The 19,985-nt window shown below is 30.2% G+C and overlaps 1 protein-coding gene across 2 annotated transcripts in view; it reads right to left on the minus strand.

Moving 5' to 3' along the window:
- me31B (ATP-dependent RNA helicase me31b) overlaps nucleotides 1–19,985 on the minus strand; it is a 70,536-nt gene that overhangs the window by 33,149 nt on the left and 17,402 nt on the right. The window contains exons 2-4 of one of the 2 annotated variants that reach the window (XM_067282342.1): nucleotides 18,419–18,632; nucleotides 13,158–13,233; nucleotides 3,787–4,021 (exon numbers count right to left, since the gene is read on the minus strand). In XM_067282342.1, the coding sequence (XP_067138443.1) occupies nucleotides 3,787–4,021; nucleotides 13,158–13,233; nucleotides 18,419–18,525 (418 nt within the window). In that variant the 5' untranslated portion in view covers nucleotides 18,526–18,632. The remainder of the gene's footprint in view (nucleotides 1–3,786; nucleotides 4,022–13,157; nucleotides 13,234–18,418; nucleotides 18,633–19,985) is intronic. The other variant, XM_067282343.1, reaches the window with a different exon arrangement.

A 19,985-nucleotide genomic window follows, 5' to 3' on the forward strand; every position in this document is an offset into this window, starting at 1 on the left:
AGGACCCAAAATTTCTCCTAAGCTTATGGAAAATTTTTCCAAAAATTTACAAAGTACACAAAATGATAAATAATTTAAATGGTAATATTTATCATTTTAATAATTTTGATTGCATAACAAAATACTTTCTAAAATATTAACAAACAGGAAGAAAAATCAGAAAGTTCAAGATATTTAGTAAGAGGGAAATTTAATAAATATACACTTTTGTACATGGATTATATAGAATTTGTTAATGAATAATAAAAAAATAATTGAGTTTTTTGAAAGCCATGTAGATTTATGGTTATGAATTAATAACAGAATTTTAATGATACATTTAATAATAGATAAATAATAGAATAAATAACAATTTTAATAAAACATTTTAATTTTAATAATTCAGCAATTATAAGAAAAATATTAATACTATTAAAATTTTTTTTTTACTTGACAAGTACTTTCAACAAATTAGATTTTTTTCTTCAAGCACAGAATAATGGAATCTTAATGGAACCTTACAATTTAAAATATACATTGTGTTCCAATGGCAAATTATTGTATATTTTAAACACATTAACATATATTTTAAATTGTAAGGTTCCATTGTTTCATTAAGTTGGTCAGGGGAAGTCATGGAAATTAAAACAAAAATTTGAGTAGGAACCCTGTACTTAACCATCATATCAGTCAATCTCTCACGTTTTCTCATCTGAGAAAATTACTTTTTGCCATCCTTTCCCTCTTTCAAAGTTGTTTCTGGCAAACTGTAATTGAAGTTGTTTGTGTTTCTCCTTGAGCTGGCTGCCTGTCTTTATTTTGATGAAACATTGTTGATCTCAAAACATTGTGTACTGTTGATTTACTACAGCTCAGCTTCAATTCATTTTTGATTTTTTGAATGCATGTGTTTCCTTGCAGTGCACATTGAACAATTGCACATCATTCTCTAGGTGTTATTGAACTCTTGCGCCCACTGTTTCGTTTTCCTGTTTGTTGCTCCTTATTATTGAGATACTTTTATATTGTTGAAGAGGTCTTCCCAAATTTTTAGCAATCCAAGTTACTTTTCTCCCTACCTGGTGAAATACATCAATTTTGATCTTTTCCTCTACAGTTAGATCCTTCCCACACCCCATTTTTAATAGTAAGGTACTATTAAATTTACTAATCTTTCTTTCCACTTGATGGTATTTTTATGCAAATTTCATGGATTCCAATCATTACTTTCTTTATAATTAAGTTTAATCAGTACATTTCTATTAATGTTGGACATCCTATTTTTGATGATAATATCTAACTCTTTTGTTTATTAATTATTTTTCTCCAAACTTGTGCTATAATTGTTGATATCTTACCATAAAATGTAATAGAAAATTTCATTAAAATTACATGAAAATAATAGAGTTTCTAGGAAAAAATTGTATGCTATATTTTGATGGAAGGAATTTATATATCTGAAAAAGTTGTTCCATTGATAGAATGTAGGAAAAGAATGTTCACATAAAAAAAAAATCATTTTCTGCAACAATTGATGCATTCACACTGAGTGTTGCAGGAAATACTTTAAATAAAGCAGAAATACCAAAAAGATGTCACATGTGTCTTCTTCCAAAGAAAGAATGCAACAAAACTGTTTTATATTATGTATTAATATAGAGACATATATGCAATCAGCATTCTATCGTCAAGTGCATTTGTACTGTGTTCTGTGTAAAACTAGTTTGCTTGCCAGTAGTGTACACAGTTTAATAATACATTGGACCTTTATTTTTTACAATGGGCTAAATTATGCTGTTAAAACTATTTTTCTTACACTAATATAGATTTAAAAAAAATTGATTTTTCATGAAATTTCGAGTGGGGGAAAAAATCAATTGTTGCATGTAACCTTACCTTCTTGAATCACAGAAAATGCAACATTGCAACGTTTTCCATTGTATAACTAGTTTCTAAGAAAAAAAAAATGCAGGCATCTTGATGCCATGAGAGTAACAGTCAAAAATTTTCAGTGATTGACTTTGCAACTGTTGCATGTAATGAATACAATTCGACATAATAACAATTAAAATAAATACACATTTCCAAAAATACTATTCCTTATATTCTTTGCTCCTCCTTAATCTCTGGATCAATTTCAATTCATTTTGAATGGACTAATGCATTTATTTTTGACAATATAATTTTTTTTTGTGTCATGTCACCTTGTTGCAACTAAAGAATAAAAAAATTTTTAAAACTTCCAAATTTGCAACAAATTTTTTTGTTTACTTTGTAACTTTCATTCAATTATGACTAATGCCTTTAATTGATATTATTAAAATGCTTCAAGTTACAAAGCTTTAAATTTGTGAATTCATCATCATTATGTAATTTGCCAAATATTTTATAGTTCACCTGTTATTTCTGTGATTGCTTCAATTTTTCATATAGAAAACACTCCTGTTTAGACAATCAGCCACAAACTTTGATGCTTTCTGTAATATTTCATTTTTGAAACTAAGTAATCTATTTTTGACAACTGAATGACTTATGTAAAAATAAAAATATAATCTAAGTGAACAAAACACTAATCTTAAAGACAACATTTCTCCGAGTATAACAAAATAACTAAATTGTAATTTAACCAACCTCTAACAAAGAGTGGAATGTTTTCTATGGGATTATATTAGAAGCAGGTTGACTTTTTTCTCCTAGTACCTCCCTGCAGGTATGATCAATATTACATTTAAACAAAACACAAAAAATGCATTTTTTTAATCCATGAGTATTTTATATTGTTAGATAGTAGACAAATGCAGAAATTGAAGATGTAATCATAGTTTCTAATGTTAAGTGACAATTTAACTGTAATAGCATAGTGTCTGATCAGATGCTATTCAAATCTGCTTGTTGAGAAAATGTAAGCAACACAAGATGAGTCTGTTGAACTCATTGTCCAGAATGGTTACAAATCTAGTTTGCCCAGAGAAGAATTATTAATATTTTATGCTTCTAATTTTATCAAAAATTACCTCAGTTCTTGACAGATGTAAAATTTTATTAACATTCAAATAAAAAAAACTCAAAGGTTACATTATTATGAACTAGTAGCCTGGGACACCCCTAGTGGGCATTCTAGGCATATTAAGACAGACGTACAAACAGTGCAATCAATGACTTATATTATTACTATTATTAGATATATTAATATTTGAAGTTGTTATGTTTAAGCAAAATTTCTTTATACATAAACAAGATGAAAAGATTTTGTATGAAAAGAAAAATCAGGAGGAGAAAGAGGAAGAAAAAAATCCTGCCAGAATCAAGAGAGTTGAAAGGTATGCATTAACAATTTCAGAATTATATATATATATATTATATACAGTAGAGCGTCGATAAGTGGAACCAATTGGGGACTGGGGTCCTTCCAGTTAATGATTTGTTCCAGTTTCCGACTTTGTACGAAAAAATACATTAACCTGTCCGATGTTCAAATTTTTCTCCGTTGCGTGTCACTTCGTGTTGAATTTTCGTCGATTTTAAGCCTAACGAAAATTTTTATAATAATCATCGAGGCTATCGTATCGTTAAAAATTATTTCTGCATTTTGTACAAACAAAATAAATGTATTAAAGAATATAAAAAACATGAAAATTATACTTTAGAAGTAAATTTAGTATCAAAAACATTCGATTCAGCACGACACAGTCTGACTGAAAATCCTTCCACTTTCCGGTTATTCCACTTACCGACGTTCCACTTATCGACGCTCTACTGTAGTTGAATATATAATTTAAAGGTCCAGAAAGAATTCAAAACTGTTACCTTGAATACTATTTTTTGAAGTATCCACCCGCTGTAAAATAGGAATGATGTAAGCACCAGTTTTGCCTGTACCGTTTTTGGCACGTGCAAGTATATCACGACCTAATAATGCTATAGGAATACTGGCTTCTTGGATAGGTGATGGCTTTTCCCATCCTTTTTCAAAAATTCCCATCAGTAATTCCCTCTTTAAACAAAAATCTTCAAATTCATTTCCTTTAGTATCAGTAACATCCTACAGAAAAAGATTGTTGTTATAAAATAAAATACAAAAATTTGATTTGAGAATTATTTTAAATTAAACTCAGATACATTAAGTCTTCATTTACAATATTCAGTAGCAGAACTGACTTAAGTTATCATCATATAAAATAATGAAATTTCACTGTTATCTCCACAATGAATTAAAATTTAGGGCATTTGCAACAGGATCAAATAATTCAAATCAATTTTTAATTTTATTTACTTTGAATTTAGGATTACAGATTTTAAAATCTAATAAAAAGATAAACGATTTATAATGATAAATTGCTATTAAAAAACTAAATTAAAACAAAAGTAATTATAATAATATAATATTTAAAGATTATAACATATTTAAAAATAAAAATCAATTTTATCATCTGTTTATGGATAAACTTTTTTATTCAATTGTAGATAACTTTTAGTACTAGTATCTTATCAAAACAAAATGTTATTGATTACAAATGCATTGATATCAGTAAGTTATAAATCAAATTATTCAAACAAATCAAAATTATAAGAGCAACTGATAATTTGACTAGATGTGTCAAAATCAGGACTGTAGAGTTGAGGTCTAAAGCAATTCTCAAGTCACTGGAGATAGGAGTTGGTTTATTTTTTACTAATAAATTTTAATATAAGTAACAATTATAACAATAACTCAAAAGTGAGCACAAAGTAAATAATAATAAACATTTTCAATAATCTTATTAAAGTAAGTTACTTTGTGCTGGATTTTGGGTTATTCTAAAAATTATATTGTTCTATCCAGTTATTTTGGAATTAAAATAAGATTTTAACATTATTTATACTAACATTTAAAATAATTAATAAATTACTTCTGAAGTAATTTGATTAACCTATGTTTTCAGATCATTTTATATTCAACAATTCTTTAGTCTTGAAAAGAAAACTGATACAAAAAGATGTTCCTAATTTTCTTTTATAGTCCAGACCCCACTAAACGTTGCAGGAGAATGTAACTGAAATAAAAGTTTAAGTTCAGGTGATACATTCTTTGCTCGAGATTTGTCATGGTGAAGGGAATTTGGTGTTATAAAAACTTGTTTATCATGTTTCCTGTTTGACATTTATGTAATGAAAGGAAAGTGATATTGATATAAAACTTTACTTGCCACATAATTATATATATGGTCAGAAGTGAAAGATCAAGTACTTTCTCTGAGGTGTAGCTGGGAATCTTGTGGACACAACTGCTGCTTCTCTGAAAGGAAAGAGAAACACCATATTCTCTAATTTATCGGCTATCATTTGAGGAAGTGAACACTTTGGGGAGAGTTGGCCCATATCAGAATGGAGAAATTGTCCGTCTACTATGTAACCCAAATTCAGTCCCTAGTACCAGAGATGGAACTAATTGGGAAGGAAGAAACAGATCATGACCAATCAGAACCTGAATTTCGGGAAAGAATTTTATAAAAATTAGGAACTAGGGAAATATAAATCCACATAACTCATGTTCTTAAAGACTGAGTTACATCCCAGTTGTGAACAAAGCCAGAGAAATGTGGTCTTCTCCCACCAGAAACCAACATCTTCCAGAATAAGCACTAACTCCAACAAAAAAACCAGCTGCAAAGATCAGTGTGCTACGATCACTGTCTCTAACTAGACATCCACATTAATAGAGACCAGTTGGAACTTGGATCTGCAGAGATACCGGTCGCCCATCTTCCAGCAGGATGTCATCTGCGAATACCAACAGTGAATCAGAATCTTTGCACTATTCTTTCAAACAACTATAATTATTTGTAAAACATCTAATGTTATCCTCAATAAATGCAAATTTTGATTGTTAGATGATGTAAGTCTATCACCACCACTCCCATAAGGCTCCATCCATGCCTAAAATGCAAGAACAGCATTTAAATAAATAAATAAATAAAAAAAAAGCATAAGATAATGTTCATTAGAAACAGATAAAACTTCATCTTTAAATAATTTTATTCCTTTTTGCTGGTTTCAGCTATATTTGTATGTTTTCATTACATACAACCAGTTATTGAGAAAGTAAATGCGATAAAGGCATAGTTTTAGCCTTTAGATTAACAGATTACAATTCTAAAAAGTAGTATGATGTTAGCAGTGATGGAATACCTTGTTTGTTGCTTTCCTTCAAAATCGACATAAAAAAAGTATATAGTTATTATATTTATTACCGTATTTACTCACATGTAGGACGAGGTGTGACTTTAAAGATCAAAATAAAGAAAATTAGATTTATTAATACAATTCTAATTTTATTTCGTTTAATCACAAATGAACGTAAATGCACAAATTGTCCCGCAAAACTTAAAGTTTAAAATGTCAGTAAGGAAAAATCTTGTAAAATCGACAACATAATTTGTTCATGTAAAGCTGGACAATCAGAAACCTTTTTTTTGTCAATTCTTAACAGTTGAATCCACTCTCCGTCGATTACACTTATGAGTTTCAGTTTCTCCAAATTCTGATTTCCGAATAATCATCTGTTTTCACGTGGGAATGGATTAAAACTTATATCGGGCTCCTATGTGATTTTGGAATTCCAATCTGAAATTCAATTCAAAAGCTTTGATTTTCCTACTGCTATTCATCTTTACCCCCGACAATATACAAGAACGATTCAAACGACCCAGATAAAATAGTTTTGTTTTTAAATACAAGAGGGTAAGCATCCAGTAAAAAATGCAAATACATGGTTCACAAGAATTATTTACAAAAATGAAATGAATCTTTCGTTTGCGCATATAGGATGACCTAGGAATTTGAAGCTGTGATAAATGAATAAAAACCTCATCTTATATGCGAGTAAATGTGGTATTCTATTTGATTCTTATAAAAATTGCTATAATATTATGTATTAGACTTAAAATATTCAATATCTAAACCAGAAAGTGTATTAGCTAGAAATAAGAAACTTCAACTGCTCCCCCATTTTCACCTCTCTCACTTTGGTAAGTCATAAAACAGTTGGGTGCTAATGACTTCGTGAAAGGGAAAAAGTTCTGTACTTGAAACTTTAAACTTGTTTGGGAGAGGAAAAACTAAGATAAAAATATCAGTTCAATTTGATACAATTTTTTTTTTGTTTTTTACCTAGTATATAGTGAAGTGAGTTTCGTGGGAAAAATTTTATGGCTAAACATTTCAGATAAAACATTAATGGTTTTATTAAAATAGTCAATCAACATGAAAATTAGAAAAATTAGAGCTAAAAAACAGAATATATAGTTACTTTAGTTTGTTTGTTTACCAATGCATTTTGATGAGAGAGCTCAAGTGAGCATGGTTTTGGTGGCAATTTTCCCAGGAGTCAGATTCTCGTTACTTTTATTGGATAAAGCCAAGTCTTTCAAGCCTAAAAGTGTCAATCTGAGCTTAAAGAAGTATAAGTAATAATTTTATTGTCCAATGAAGTGAAAAAGGTTCTCCATAGACTTAACATAGGTAGGGTTTGTTTCACTGCATTAAGATAACAGGACCCACATCACAACAAAGTGAGTAATCCATAGACACACTTAAAAGAATGGATTTAGCCTGTACCTTCCGCAGGCTGCATAAACATTGAAAGGGGGCCATATGTGGGCCCCGGGTTGCAGGTTGTGCATCCCTGATTAACACAATTCTAATTTCGTTTAATCACAAGTAAAATATCAAATGAACATAAATGCAATGTACTGCAAAAATTACTGGCATTTTGAAATTTAAGGAAAAATCTTATAAAATTGACAACAATTTGTTCATGTAAAGCGGGACAATGGGGAACCTTTTTTTGTCAATTCTTAAGTGTAATCGACAGAGTAGATTTAACTGTTATGAGTTTCTCTGAACAATCATCTGTTTTCACGTGGTGAAATGGATTAAAACTTGTATCAGGCTCCTGTGTGATTTTGGAATTTCAACCTGCATTGTAATAACTGTTGATGGTTATAACATAACCTTATATATGCTGGAAGAGGAGATCAGACTGGAGGTCCAGATAGTGTAACTGGCAACGCATCTGCACAGTAAGCTGGAGTTGTGGGTTCAATTTTTTCTTCCAGTAATTCTAAATTATTTAAATTAATTAAAATTATAATTATTAAAGTTAATAAGAGATGGCACCTAACACGTCCCTCTAGTGCAAAATTGGTTGCATAATTTATTTAGTATTTAGTCATATCTAGCCTGATAGAATTCGGTATTTGGTTGGAGTCTAGCTTTATAGTATATCACGTCTAGCGATGTTATTTATATTCAATCTGGAATTCAATTCAAAAGCTTTGCTTTTCTTATTTGCTATTCATCTTTACCCCCGACAATATACAAGAACAAGTCAAACAACCCAGATAAAATACTTATGTTTTTAAATACAAGAGGGTAAGCATCCGGTAAAAAATGCAAATACACAATTCACAAAAATTATTTGCAAAAATGCAAAGAATCTTTCACTCCCATGTACAGGACAACCTAAGAATTTGAAGCTGTGATAAATGAATAAAACCTTGTCTTATATGCAAGTAAATACAATATTTAATTTTGTATTAATATATAAATGCAGGAATTGGAGTCAGAGTCAAAGCTTTTGTATACAGACTCCACAACCTGGTCAAAATGTGAAAGAAAAACAAAATTGAATAAATACTACACCTATAAATGGACACACGCATAGTCCATTTATAGGTGCAGTATTTATATATTATTAAATTACACATATACACACACAATTTTATAAAAATGTGTCAAAATATTAGAAAACTCAATTTTGCTCTTCAACTTAGATTAAAAAGCATACTAATGGTTTCACAAATAATATGCACTTAGTAAAATATCTGACTGAAAAAGTCAGACTAATCAAGTTTTGAAATTATCCATTCAAAGTATTAGAATTCTTCTTCACTGCATGGATCAAATTAGAAAAACATTGCCAACAAGTGATTAGGCAAGAACAAAAAGTACAGAATATCCATTTATAGTAAAACAAAAATTTTGCTGGAATTATCCTCTGAAATGATATATTTCATGATAAAAAACTTTTTTATAACACTTGCAAAATATAAGTTTGTATATCCTTTTATTAAGGAAACTTATCACCACCAATCCAGGATGAACTCATTAAACAAAAATAAGCAACTAAACCATATTGTTCAAATAAAAATTGACTTAAACTAATTACTGTAAGACTAAAAGACCACTATCTAATTCTTTCATTTTCCTATACAATAGAATATCAATGCTGATCAAAATATATTAAACCAAATAAAAGTACTAAATTATTAAATTTATATTTAATTACTAATTCAGAAAAAAATAAATTTAAATGAATTAAACAATAAAATAACTAGTAAATGTAAATTAGTTTTTAGAAAATTGATAAATTACAAAAAATAAGTATTAAGATATTCTTGGTCATGAAAATAAACAGAAATATCTAAATACTATTGAGACCTTGAATAAGTTCTCGCTGTTTTTCGTAAAAATTAATGCTTTATTTTAAAAAAAGTCAAAAAACATGTCACTGAAAGTATTGTCCATCGCTAGCCACTACTTTCTCCCGTCATTCTGGCAGCATTTGAATTCCACGTTGGAAAAATGACACGTCTTTTGAGGCTATCCAAGAATCGACCCAATTTTTGGCATCTTCATAAGAATGGAAGTGCTGCTCAGCCAGGCCATGTGCCATCGATCGGAACAAGCGATAATCGAAAGGGCAATGTCTGGTGAATACGGCGAGTGGGGTAGGACTTCCCATTTAAGCGTTTCCAAGTAAGTTTTCACCGACTGTGCAACTTGTGGCTGAGCATTGTCATGTTGCAAAATCACTTCGTCATGTCTCTGCTCGTATAGTGGCCGGTTTTCCTTCAATGCTTGGCTCAAACGCATCAATTGTAGTCGATAGCGATCTCATGTGATGGTTTAATTCGGTTTGAGCAGCTCATAATAAACTACATCTAGCTGATCCCACCAAATGCAGAGCAGAAGCTATGAACCATGGATATTCGGCTTTGCTGATGATTTTGATGCATGGCCGGGCTTACCCCACAATTTTCTACGCTTAGGGTTATCGTAGTGAATCCACTTTTCATCCCCAGTCACAATACGATGCAGAAAACCTTTCCTTTTCTGCTGTTGAAGCAGCTGTTCACACGTGAAAAGACGTTGTTCGACATCTCTTGGCTTCAACTCGTACGGCACCCAATGTCCTTGCTTTTGAATCATTCCTAATCCTTTCAAACATTTTGAAACTGTTGTGTGATCAACTCTTAATGATTCTGCAAGTTCAGCTAGCATCTGACATGAGTCTTCATGAAGTAATGCCTCCAATTCCTCGTCTTCAAACTTTTTTGGTGTGCCAGAACGTTTTTTTTATCTTCAACATCAAAATCATTATTTTTGAAGCGTCTAAACCAATCTCTGCATGTTGTTTCCGACAGAGCATGGTCACCGTAAGTCTCAACAAGAATTCTGTGTGCTTCAACTGCAGATTTTTTAAAAATAAAATAGTGCAATAAAATTCCCTGCAAATACTCTTTTTTTGGCACAAAATGCAACATGTTTAATGCTATGAAAAAAAAAGTTGTTTACAATTCATCGAAATGACATACTGATTTTCAAGGTCGCTTATTGTACTTCCTCACAGATGCGTCACCATCTAAAAATACACGCACACAGTTCTGGTAACGCCATCTGTTGGAAAACAGCGAGAACTTATTCAAGGTCCCAATAACTAAAAAATCATAATTCATGACTAATATTTTTATGCAATTTATAGTCAATCTAGAAGTACCCAATCTAAAATTTAGAAAATATTAAAATCAATCTGATAAATTTAAATAAAGAAAGATGGACGACACTTGATTCATAAAATGAACAGAAAAAAAACAAGAACAGTTAGTGTATGAATGAAAGTGTGTACACACATTTTTAGAAATTTCTATTGTACTTATACCATGTAAAAATTAAAGCATCATTTATATAACAAAAAAAAACATACATATAACAAAAACATCAACATATAACAAAAAAACTAGTAAATACATTGATTGTATGAGGTGTAAGCAAATGAAACCAGTTTGTCTTATGTCAAGTGAAATGTAATCTAGCTGCATTGCATAGAACAATTTATTCTAAATTGTTACATCATCCAGTATTTAGATAGGTTTTAGATGCCTGTAAACATGACTGAAGCTAATAATATGTCAAAGTTGACCAGCAAAACAGTGATTCAATTTTTAACAGTGAAAACGTAAACAGAACGCATTGAAGGGTACCCTTTAATATGTTCTGTTTATGGTGATTGTGTCAAAAACAATTACTAATTGGGCACAAATGTTTTGGGAATGATACAAGAAAAATCAAGATTTGCTGCATACATGTCAAGCACACATTGTTGCAATAAACAAAACCATCACCAATATTAAATTAATAAACTTTCAAAAGTCACAACTGAACTATCACAACCAAACTCAAAAATTTTCATTAACAAATTCAACATGTCTTTTGGTATAGTACAAACATTATTAGAAATACAAAGTATAGGAAAGTGTTTCCAATGGCTACCTCAGATGCTTGATAAGGACCATAATGAACGACACATGGGTTCAAGTTTGGACCAATTATTACCAAGCATTACCAATCAAAGGGTAATGATTCTTCTGCAAACAGTAACCAGTGATGAAACTTGGTTACTATTTTGAACTGTCTAGCAAGAATATACAATGGAAGCAACCCAGAACACTAAATTCAGAAAGCTGAAGACAAACTTACCAGTAAGGTAATTCTTACCAATTTGATTATGACCATGATCTTTGTTTCTAGAGTTTAAAGATCTTGAGGTTAAAATCACATCCTGTACTACATGCAGACATCTGACAATCTGTATAAAGCCATAAGGAATAAGTGACCCAGAATGCTGTTGGCACTAATTTTTCTTCACCACAGTACATAACTACATTGTACTGGCAGAATTGTTCAGTGTGTGTTACCAAACAAAAAGGTTCTTGGTCATCCAGCTTAAAACTCTGTCATCATGTAATTCATTTGTTCAACCAAAGAAAATGCTAAAGGAGCAGAGATCCAAAGGTGTAATAATTTCAAATGGTTAAAGGAGCAGTAAAGGTAGCTTTTTTGCATACAATATCCAATACTTCTCAAGCAGTGGGACACTTATCTTGTGTAGACTTCTAACAAACCATAGTATATTCTTGCATCCTTAAGCACTGATTTTTCTATTTCTATCACTATGTAATTTTTCATTCATATTAATAAATTATCAATAGCTTAAACAGGTTCTATTTGTTCACATCTCATTTTAAGAGTTAAATTTACAATAAATAAATTAAATATCTAGCCAAAATTTTAAACTAAAATCAATTTTTCTTAATATTAAATATATTAATTTTATTAAAAACACAAACTGCTAAAAACTTGACAAAACAAATATAGCATGCAAGAAAAACTGTTCTGAAAAGCAACTTCTAAAATACATACACACACATTTTCCCAAGAAAAGCTTTTTATAAACTATATATTACTGAATAAATTTATTTTATGCTCTTCTAATTTCAGCATATTATTCAGAGCAAAGTGTAATAATTTTTAAATCTCTCGTTGTGTTAACATTTCTGGAAGGCCAATTTTTCCCCCTTTATCATCTTTCTTGATATAACAACATCAATATTTCAAAAGTATTCAATTTTAGAAAACACTTACTTTTAATCATTGAACTTGACCTTTAACAGCTTCTATTTATCATAGAAGTATAAACTGAAACAAATCAAATAACTAGATATGATCAGATTACTTCATCTGAATTTAAAAATGCACTATATATAGTTAGTTATTCAGTTACCTCCAGCTTATAGTGAATAAATTTAAAAAACTCAAACTAAACTCAACATTTATCATGGCATGATAATTCTGTATTAAAGTGGAATTAGTTTTAGAAAAATTTTCATACTTTTTTTCACTGTTTATTGGAAGAATAAGTACATTTCTTCTAGCAGTTTTGAAGAAGCATTTATCATTATTAGGAGAAATTAATACTAAATTAAATATATTTTATAAATAAGAAAAGCAAGACAATTTTCATTGCATAAAATGTAATAAGTGTATAAAATTCTTTAAGAAAAATTTTAAATACTTACTGTTGTTTTCTTTCTTTTATCTCGAGGTGGGATTTTCAGTTTGGCTTTCCAACCCATATCATCACTAATAACATCTCTAAAAAATTTGAAATAAATATTCATAAAATATTTTGCATAATTTTGAATTTAACAAATCTTTACATATGATATTAGGTTTTTCTCATTTAATAATTAAAAAAATATAATAATGATAATAATCATAATAATATTATTATTATATATATGGTTATTATAAAACCATTATAAACAATAAATACTGGCAGTAGATCTTTGGCTTAAGATAGTAATATAAACTGGAGACAAAATGTATACAATCCTTCAAATTATTTAAACCACTTTTCCAAAATAAAAGTCATTATTTGTGAATGATAAATTTAACTTTTAAGAAAAACACTCTCTTATACTAAACTATACAGTAGAACTGTTTAAGTAACTGGTGAAAAATACACTAAATCAGTGAATATGCAAAAACCAAAACATTTGTGTAAAAACATGCTAGAACATACAAATACATGTGTGTGTATTCAGAATGGATAAGGCCTTTCATGAAATTTCATAAATGCCTTCTGTAAAGGTCCGCTTTTAGCGTCATAGGTCGAAAAGCCACGCGACCGAGATAATTAGTCCCACCTGGAATTTGGGGCTATAAACGGCCGGGAACAACAAAGGGAGTAGCGTCTCCGTTTATGAGTACACGTCAATGTGTTTGCCACGTGTTGGTCGACTTGAAAGACGTAAACAAGGGACGGACGCGATTGTAAGCTACGTCGTCCGGAGGAGGGCGGACGTCTTTGGAAGCTCCCAGGGAAAAAGAAGGATCCGATTGGTCGCAAGTGGTCGCCGTGGAATCCCTTAAATTGTAAGGGTGGCGAGAGAAACGGGGAGAAGGGCGAGAGACCGGATACGTGGTAGTCTCTGACACCAGGGAAGCCCTTGAGGTGTAGAGAGAGCATTCTCCTCTTAGAAATTCCTCTGAGAAGGGTTAGTGTAGAGATTGGACGGCCACGCGGTTGAGCCAGCTCTGAAAAGTGACCTGAGTTCTAACAATCCCCAATAGACAAGCCGACGTGAGATGCCACATCTTTGTTGCATAGTGTATGTAATGTTGTCAAACTTGTACATCCTGTAAATATTTGTTGTGTAAATAAACTGTAAATATTCACTGGACTGAGTGTGGAGGTGTAGCTTTCCTCGAACCATCGTACGAACGTTCTCGAGTCGTAAAGACCAACTCGAGACAGATCATCGTAAAGATCGTAACAGATTACGTAAGGATCTTCACTCCTTCATTTCATAAAATATAAACAAATCAACATATCTAGATATGTTTTACACAAAGAAACTGTTAACTTGTCTTTTGAAAGTAATCATGAATATTTGTTTCCTGTTCAGGGTTTGATGTGTCTTCTTCACTGCAGTTTCTAAGTTTGAAACAAACATTTTTGACAATATCATCACATCTATTGAACATCAAGTATATTCTTTTGTACTTGTTTCCATCCAGGTTTGTAGCTGCACAGAAATACTGTATCTGAACAACAGAATTTATACTTGAAAAACTGACATGATATCACTTGAAAATTGGAATAGCAAGTAAAGTCCAGAAAAAGCTGCTAAAACACAAAACTATAAAATGTGATACCCTCACTATGACAAAACAATAAAACAATTTATTAATTATCCTGACCACCCCAACACAAAATACAATATATAATGTTTTTTAAAACTGTTATTCGAGATAAAAATTCATTTAGAGATTGAGTTATCAATGTATTAAATCCCAAAAATATGCAAAACTGAAACACTAAATATGGTAACATTTTTAGTTCATGAAGATTTGAAGGAATCACGTAAATGAGAATTTTATTAATAAAAAAAATAGTTAAGAATTGTCTTCTCATATAAAATTAATTCAATATTTATAATAAAATATTTAATACCAATTCAAACAATATACACGGACAAGTTACTTGGGTTACATGACATACAGGGTGATTCACTGATGTTTATTAGTTTCTAAGAAGAAAAAAAAATACTGGAGATAAGAAGATTGGACTAACAGCCAAGTTTATAGAGCAGATGGGGACAATTTTCGGCAATCTCGATTGACCTTAAATCAGTTTGGGATTAAAAAAACTATTTTGTTCTGTATATTAAATTATAAGAGGTGCTTTTGAGCCATTATATGAATAGTACATGACAACATGGTCTTCTAAGATATTCAGTAATTTTTACAATATTTTTTAATGAATGCTTAGGCCTATGCTAACTATTATGATGGAGTCATGTTGTATCTACTTATGACTTAAACCTGGTACTCACATGCAGCAATGGACAACGGAAACTGTCAACGGAACAGCAAAATGACTTAACTTTTTCCGTAAAACCTGATGGAATACAAAGTTGAAAATTTTCAAGTTTTGCCATTGCGGAAAGCGGAATGGCAAAAAGTAGACCAATAGGAAGGCCATTTAGTAATGTCGTCATAAAGATCACGTGGGACAATAGCATTCAAACTAAGGCGGTTGGCAAGCTAAAAAGCTTTATTTGTACACTAATACATTTCATTCATAAGCTATATTACTATCTGATTTTAATATTAATGTCAAATAGACGTACTTACTGTGTAAAGTATTGGGAATGGCATAATCATAATTCGGTGACAAAAGTTTTTGATATTCCCAACTTTCGACGACTTAGAATATTTTTCCTATCCAAATTATTCACTTTTCAGGTTTTTTAATTTACAATAAGATTGAAGGCAAACTTAAAAGTTTAATTGATATAACAAAGCAATCCCAGTAGATGCCATTTTCAACTACTGGCACATGGCCTACCTACCATAGTAGCTTGTTTATATTTACAGCTGACAGATGGTGTGTTTTAATTGCAGGGCAATTTCTGCATGTGAGTACACATGACACAGAATGGCAACTATTTCCATCGTCTGTTGCTGCATGTGAGTGGCTTTAGCTGCATGTGCCAGGCTTTACATGTTCAAAGAGACGGGATTTTCCATTTTGTAACACATCCTGATGACAACATACGCATTAAACAGACTCCATATCAGGAAATTTATGAACAGAAAAAGAAAAATTTAATAATGGATTTTATCGATAAAATTCATTGGAGACTTCAAAAGATCAGTGAATGTTGTTCACAATTACCTACAAGATCCTGCAAAAGAAGGAACACAAGCAGCCCACCAGTGGCCAAGCGGTTCCATTCCCTGAACACTGGAAGTTCAGGGAATGAGTTCACGCCTCACCAGAATGAGCTGGCCAAGTGGAGTTTTCTGAGTTCCAAGACCTCCCAGAAGGCATCCCCTTAGGCAGATCACCAAAGTGTTGGATTGCCATAACTTAATAAAAAAAAAACAAACAAACAAACAAGGAAAGTGGCAGCCAATTGCAGAGACAGCATTTAACATTGGCTGGCTGAACTGTAATTTAAAGTGAGTTGCAGAGACAATAGTAGTCTATTTCTGAATGCTGTCTAAACAAACCTCAGCAAAACACTGGCTCTTACTTTCATTGCCATTACTCCACTGCTGTAGGAATGATTCAGCCAATTGGGTTGGTTATTTGTGATATCAGAAAAAACTCCAATAAGGTCATCAGCTATATTTTGAAAGCTTCCAGAACAAAATCTTAAGGCTATCAACAACCATTGTTTTGCAGTTAATGATCACCTTTTTTCCATTCAATATTTAATTTCATCACAAATGATTTAAAATATAAATTTTCTAAATCTGAATTTATTTGTATCTAATTTGAAATTCATCCACAGAATAATTTTGAAGAAATTATTCTAACATTGTATTACTCTCCTTTATAATTATAGTGATGAATAATTTTAAATATTTTATTATTATTACATTTTTTTTATTTCTATAAAAAAAGGTTTCGATAATTATGAAAATTGTCTTGTTTACTAGAATGTTCTGACAAGGGAATTAACAATAACGATCCTGAAATGCATTAACATTTTATAACCTACATGACACTAATTTTAAGTTAAATAAATGCATCTGATTTAAATTAATTGTAGTTTTAAGTCTGGTGTGTTTGAATATTAGAATTGGAACATTTAAAACAAATTTACAGTATTTAATTATATTTTCGATCCAAGCAATTAACTATTTTGTCAATTCGTACTATTTACGACATTTATCAAATGAACAATATCCATTTTTATCTACACTTTTCCACAAATAAAATTTCCATTCAAATTAAAATACCATCTAAACCTGCTGCCAAGTGAGTCTAGAAAATAGATCAAATTACTTGTCTCCAAATGCTGTATAAACTGTGGCAAGCAAGAATCGCTCTCTCTGCAATCTAATTTTTCTGAACTGCAGTCTAGATGATCTCTAAACCATTGTCGGCATCTAAACATTGTCTCTGCAATCCGTCCTGGAGATTGTTTCTCTACTTGTTAGTACTGTTAGCCAGACTGTACAACTGGTATGTGAGAAATCCATGTCTGCAAGCCAAACCAGGCATGAGGCTAGACTAGCCTGTTCTGTATGCACAATACAATGGTACATGAACTCTTCACCCATATAGCACATGAAACTTAAATTTATATGATTATGTAAAACACACATTATTAGTTTACTTAAAAACAAATCTTCAAAACAATACGACTCAAGCATCATTTTCTTTTCAGGTATAATTATTCAAACTATTATAAAATTTTACTTTTAATATTTTTTGCTTGTTTTTTGTGATCAGGACAATTTATCCTGTAATGAGTTTTTTCTCACACATTTAAAAGCTAGAAGTATTTACTTAATTGCATAAATCACTTAATCATTTATAGAAGAAAAACATATCTGTAATTATTTCTTTTATTTTTTTGCTTCAATATGAGTAACTTCAATCATGTGCGTCCTGTTTTTTCTCATTTTTTTTTGTGTGTTTGTCTATACACATGCATTCTAGATGGGATTTTGATCCTGAAAAATGATTAAATCTGAATAAAAATGTGAACTTATGTTTCTAGCATTATATTTTCATCTAGTTTGTGCAAGTGTTAATCATTTATATTTCATATAGTGATCCAAAACAAAAGTTAAATCTTGAATATGATTTTGAATCATTTACAATCATAAGATATTCTATTTCCCAAAAATATAATTATCTAAGGAAAAAATTTATATTATAAAATAAAAGAATAATCTATATGTTATTTTGTATTACTGTGTTGTTAAACACAACTGAATTTTTCACATAAATGGTGAATATTTCTATACTCACCTCACGTTATTCTGATTCACAACTGAATTTGCTACACTTTTCATTACTGGACTTGCTGGACTATGGTTAGTTGAGTTTACTAATGGTTCTGTATGAATAGATGCCATGATATACTCCAATAAATGGAATGGAAATAGCCACAAGGCCAAAAACTTGCTCGAAAACTGATTTGTACTTCAAATATACAATATCAACACCTGATATTTAAAAATACCTGTAAATAAAATAAAATATTTTTAATATTTTGGAAATAAAATTTAATAACTCAGTATCCAATATAAAATTTCCTGAAAATTTGGGATGGATATGCACATGTGTACATATCAAGAAAGCAAAGAAGAATTTTTTAAAATTTCCATTGAGTCTGATTTGATACTGAGAAATTAAAATTTAATAATCAAAATAATTTGTAACTTTATTTTGTCAAAACATCTGCTTTCAGAATTAGCATTACAATTGATAAAATATTTTTCAACTATTAGTTTGCTTAATTTTAATAATGCACAAATATTAATGCAATAAATTGAAATAGTGGTGGTAAATGCCAATCAGGCTTTCTGCTGTAGTGCAAATTTTACTACATGGTGATATTTTAATCAGTGGTAAAACAAATCAGCAACTGGTAAAATAAATGGCTAAATGGCATCCTTTCATAGTATATATACATTAAATTGAAGGAAAAAAACAATTTTGAGAAATTTTTTAAATTAAATTATACACAAGTATTTGCTACTCCATAATAAACTTAAGGTTTATGATGATTGTTTCTATTTTACTTCTAGGAGTCTACTAATAAGCATCTTGAAATTGGAGAGAAAGGTTGGTGAAATTTTATAATAAATTTTGCAGTAAAGTGTGGATTTCTATTGTAATCATTCAATTCACTTAATCTTCACTTATCATAAGGCAATATACAGCATATTTACAAGAAATGAAAAAAATAAATATATGTATTTTGAAAAATTATGCAATTTATAGAATCATTGATTTTTTACAGTACCAGAACAACATTAAAAATTAGCCAGCTCCATCCAGTATAAATAACTAATTCACATCAAAAAATTAATTACATAGTCAAACTTCACATTAATTTGTTCTTAAGAGTTATTCAAAAACCAAATTTTTCCATAAAAAAAAGTAAACTGGATAAATTTGTTCCTGACCCACAAAGCAAACCCTTTACCATTTTAGCTGTATTTCATGAATAAAAATGTCTACATATGCAATATATATAAATAAAAGCAAAATACTGTCAACAGAAATCAAAACACACTTTACAAAGAAATGCTATAGAGACTCAATTCTGCCTGGATGAAACATAACCAAAATCAACAAGTACTTTATCCACACTTTCAGAAATGTTTCAATTGATTTTATTTTTAGTTTCAGTTTATTAACTGAATATCTAATATTAATAAATACTAGATATTAATATTAGAACACATTAATAAATTTTGTTATTTAATTTGAATTAAGCATCTTTAAACATGAATTCATGATGTTATTTTTATTACATGAATGTCAATTAATGTTGTTTTTATTTATTAATTTCATTTAAATCCAATTG

The sequence above is a fragment of the Centruroides vittatus genome, unplaced genomic scaffold (genome assembly GCF_030686945.1).
Source record: "Centruroides vittatus isolate TY-2023 unplaced genomic scaffold, ASM3068694v2 contig_954, whole genome shotgun sequence".
In the NCBI taxonomy this organism is placed as follows: domain Eukaryota; kingdom Metazoa; phylum Arthropoda; class Arachnida; order Scorpiones; family Buthidae; genus Centruroides; species Centruroides vittatus.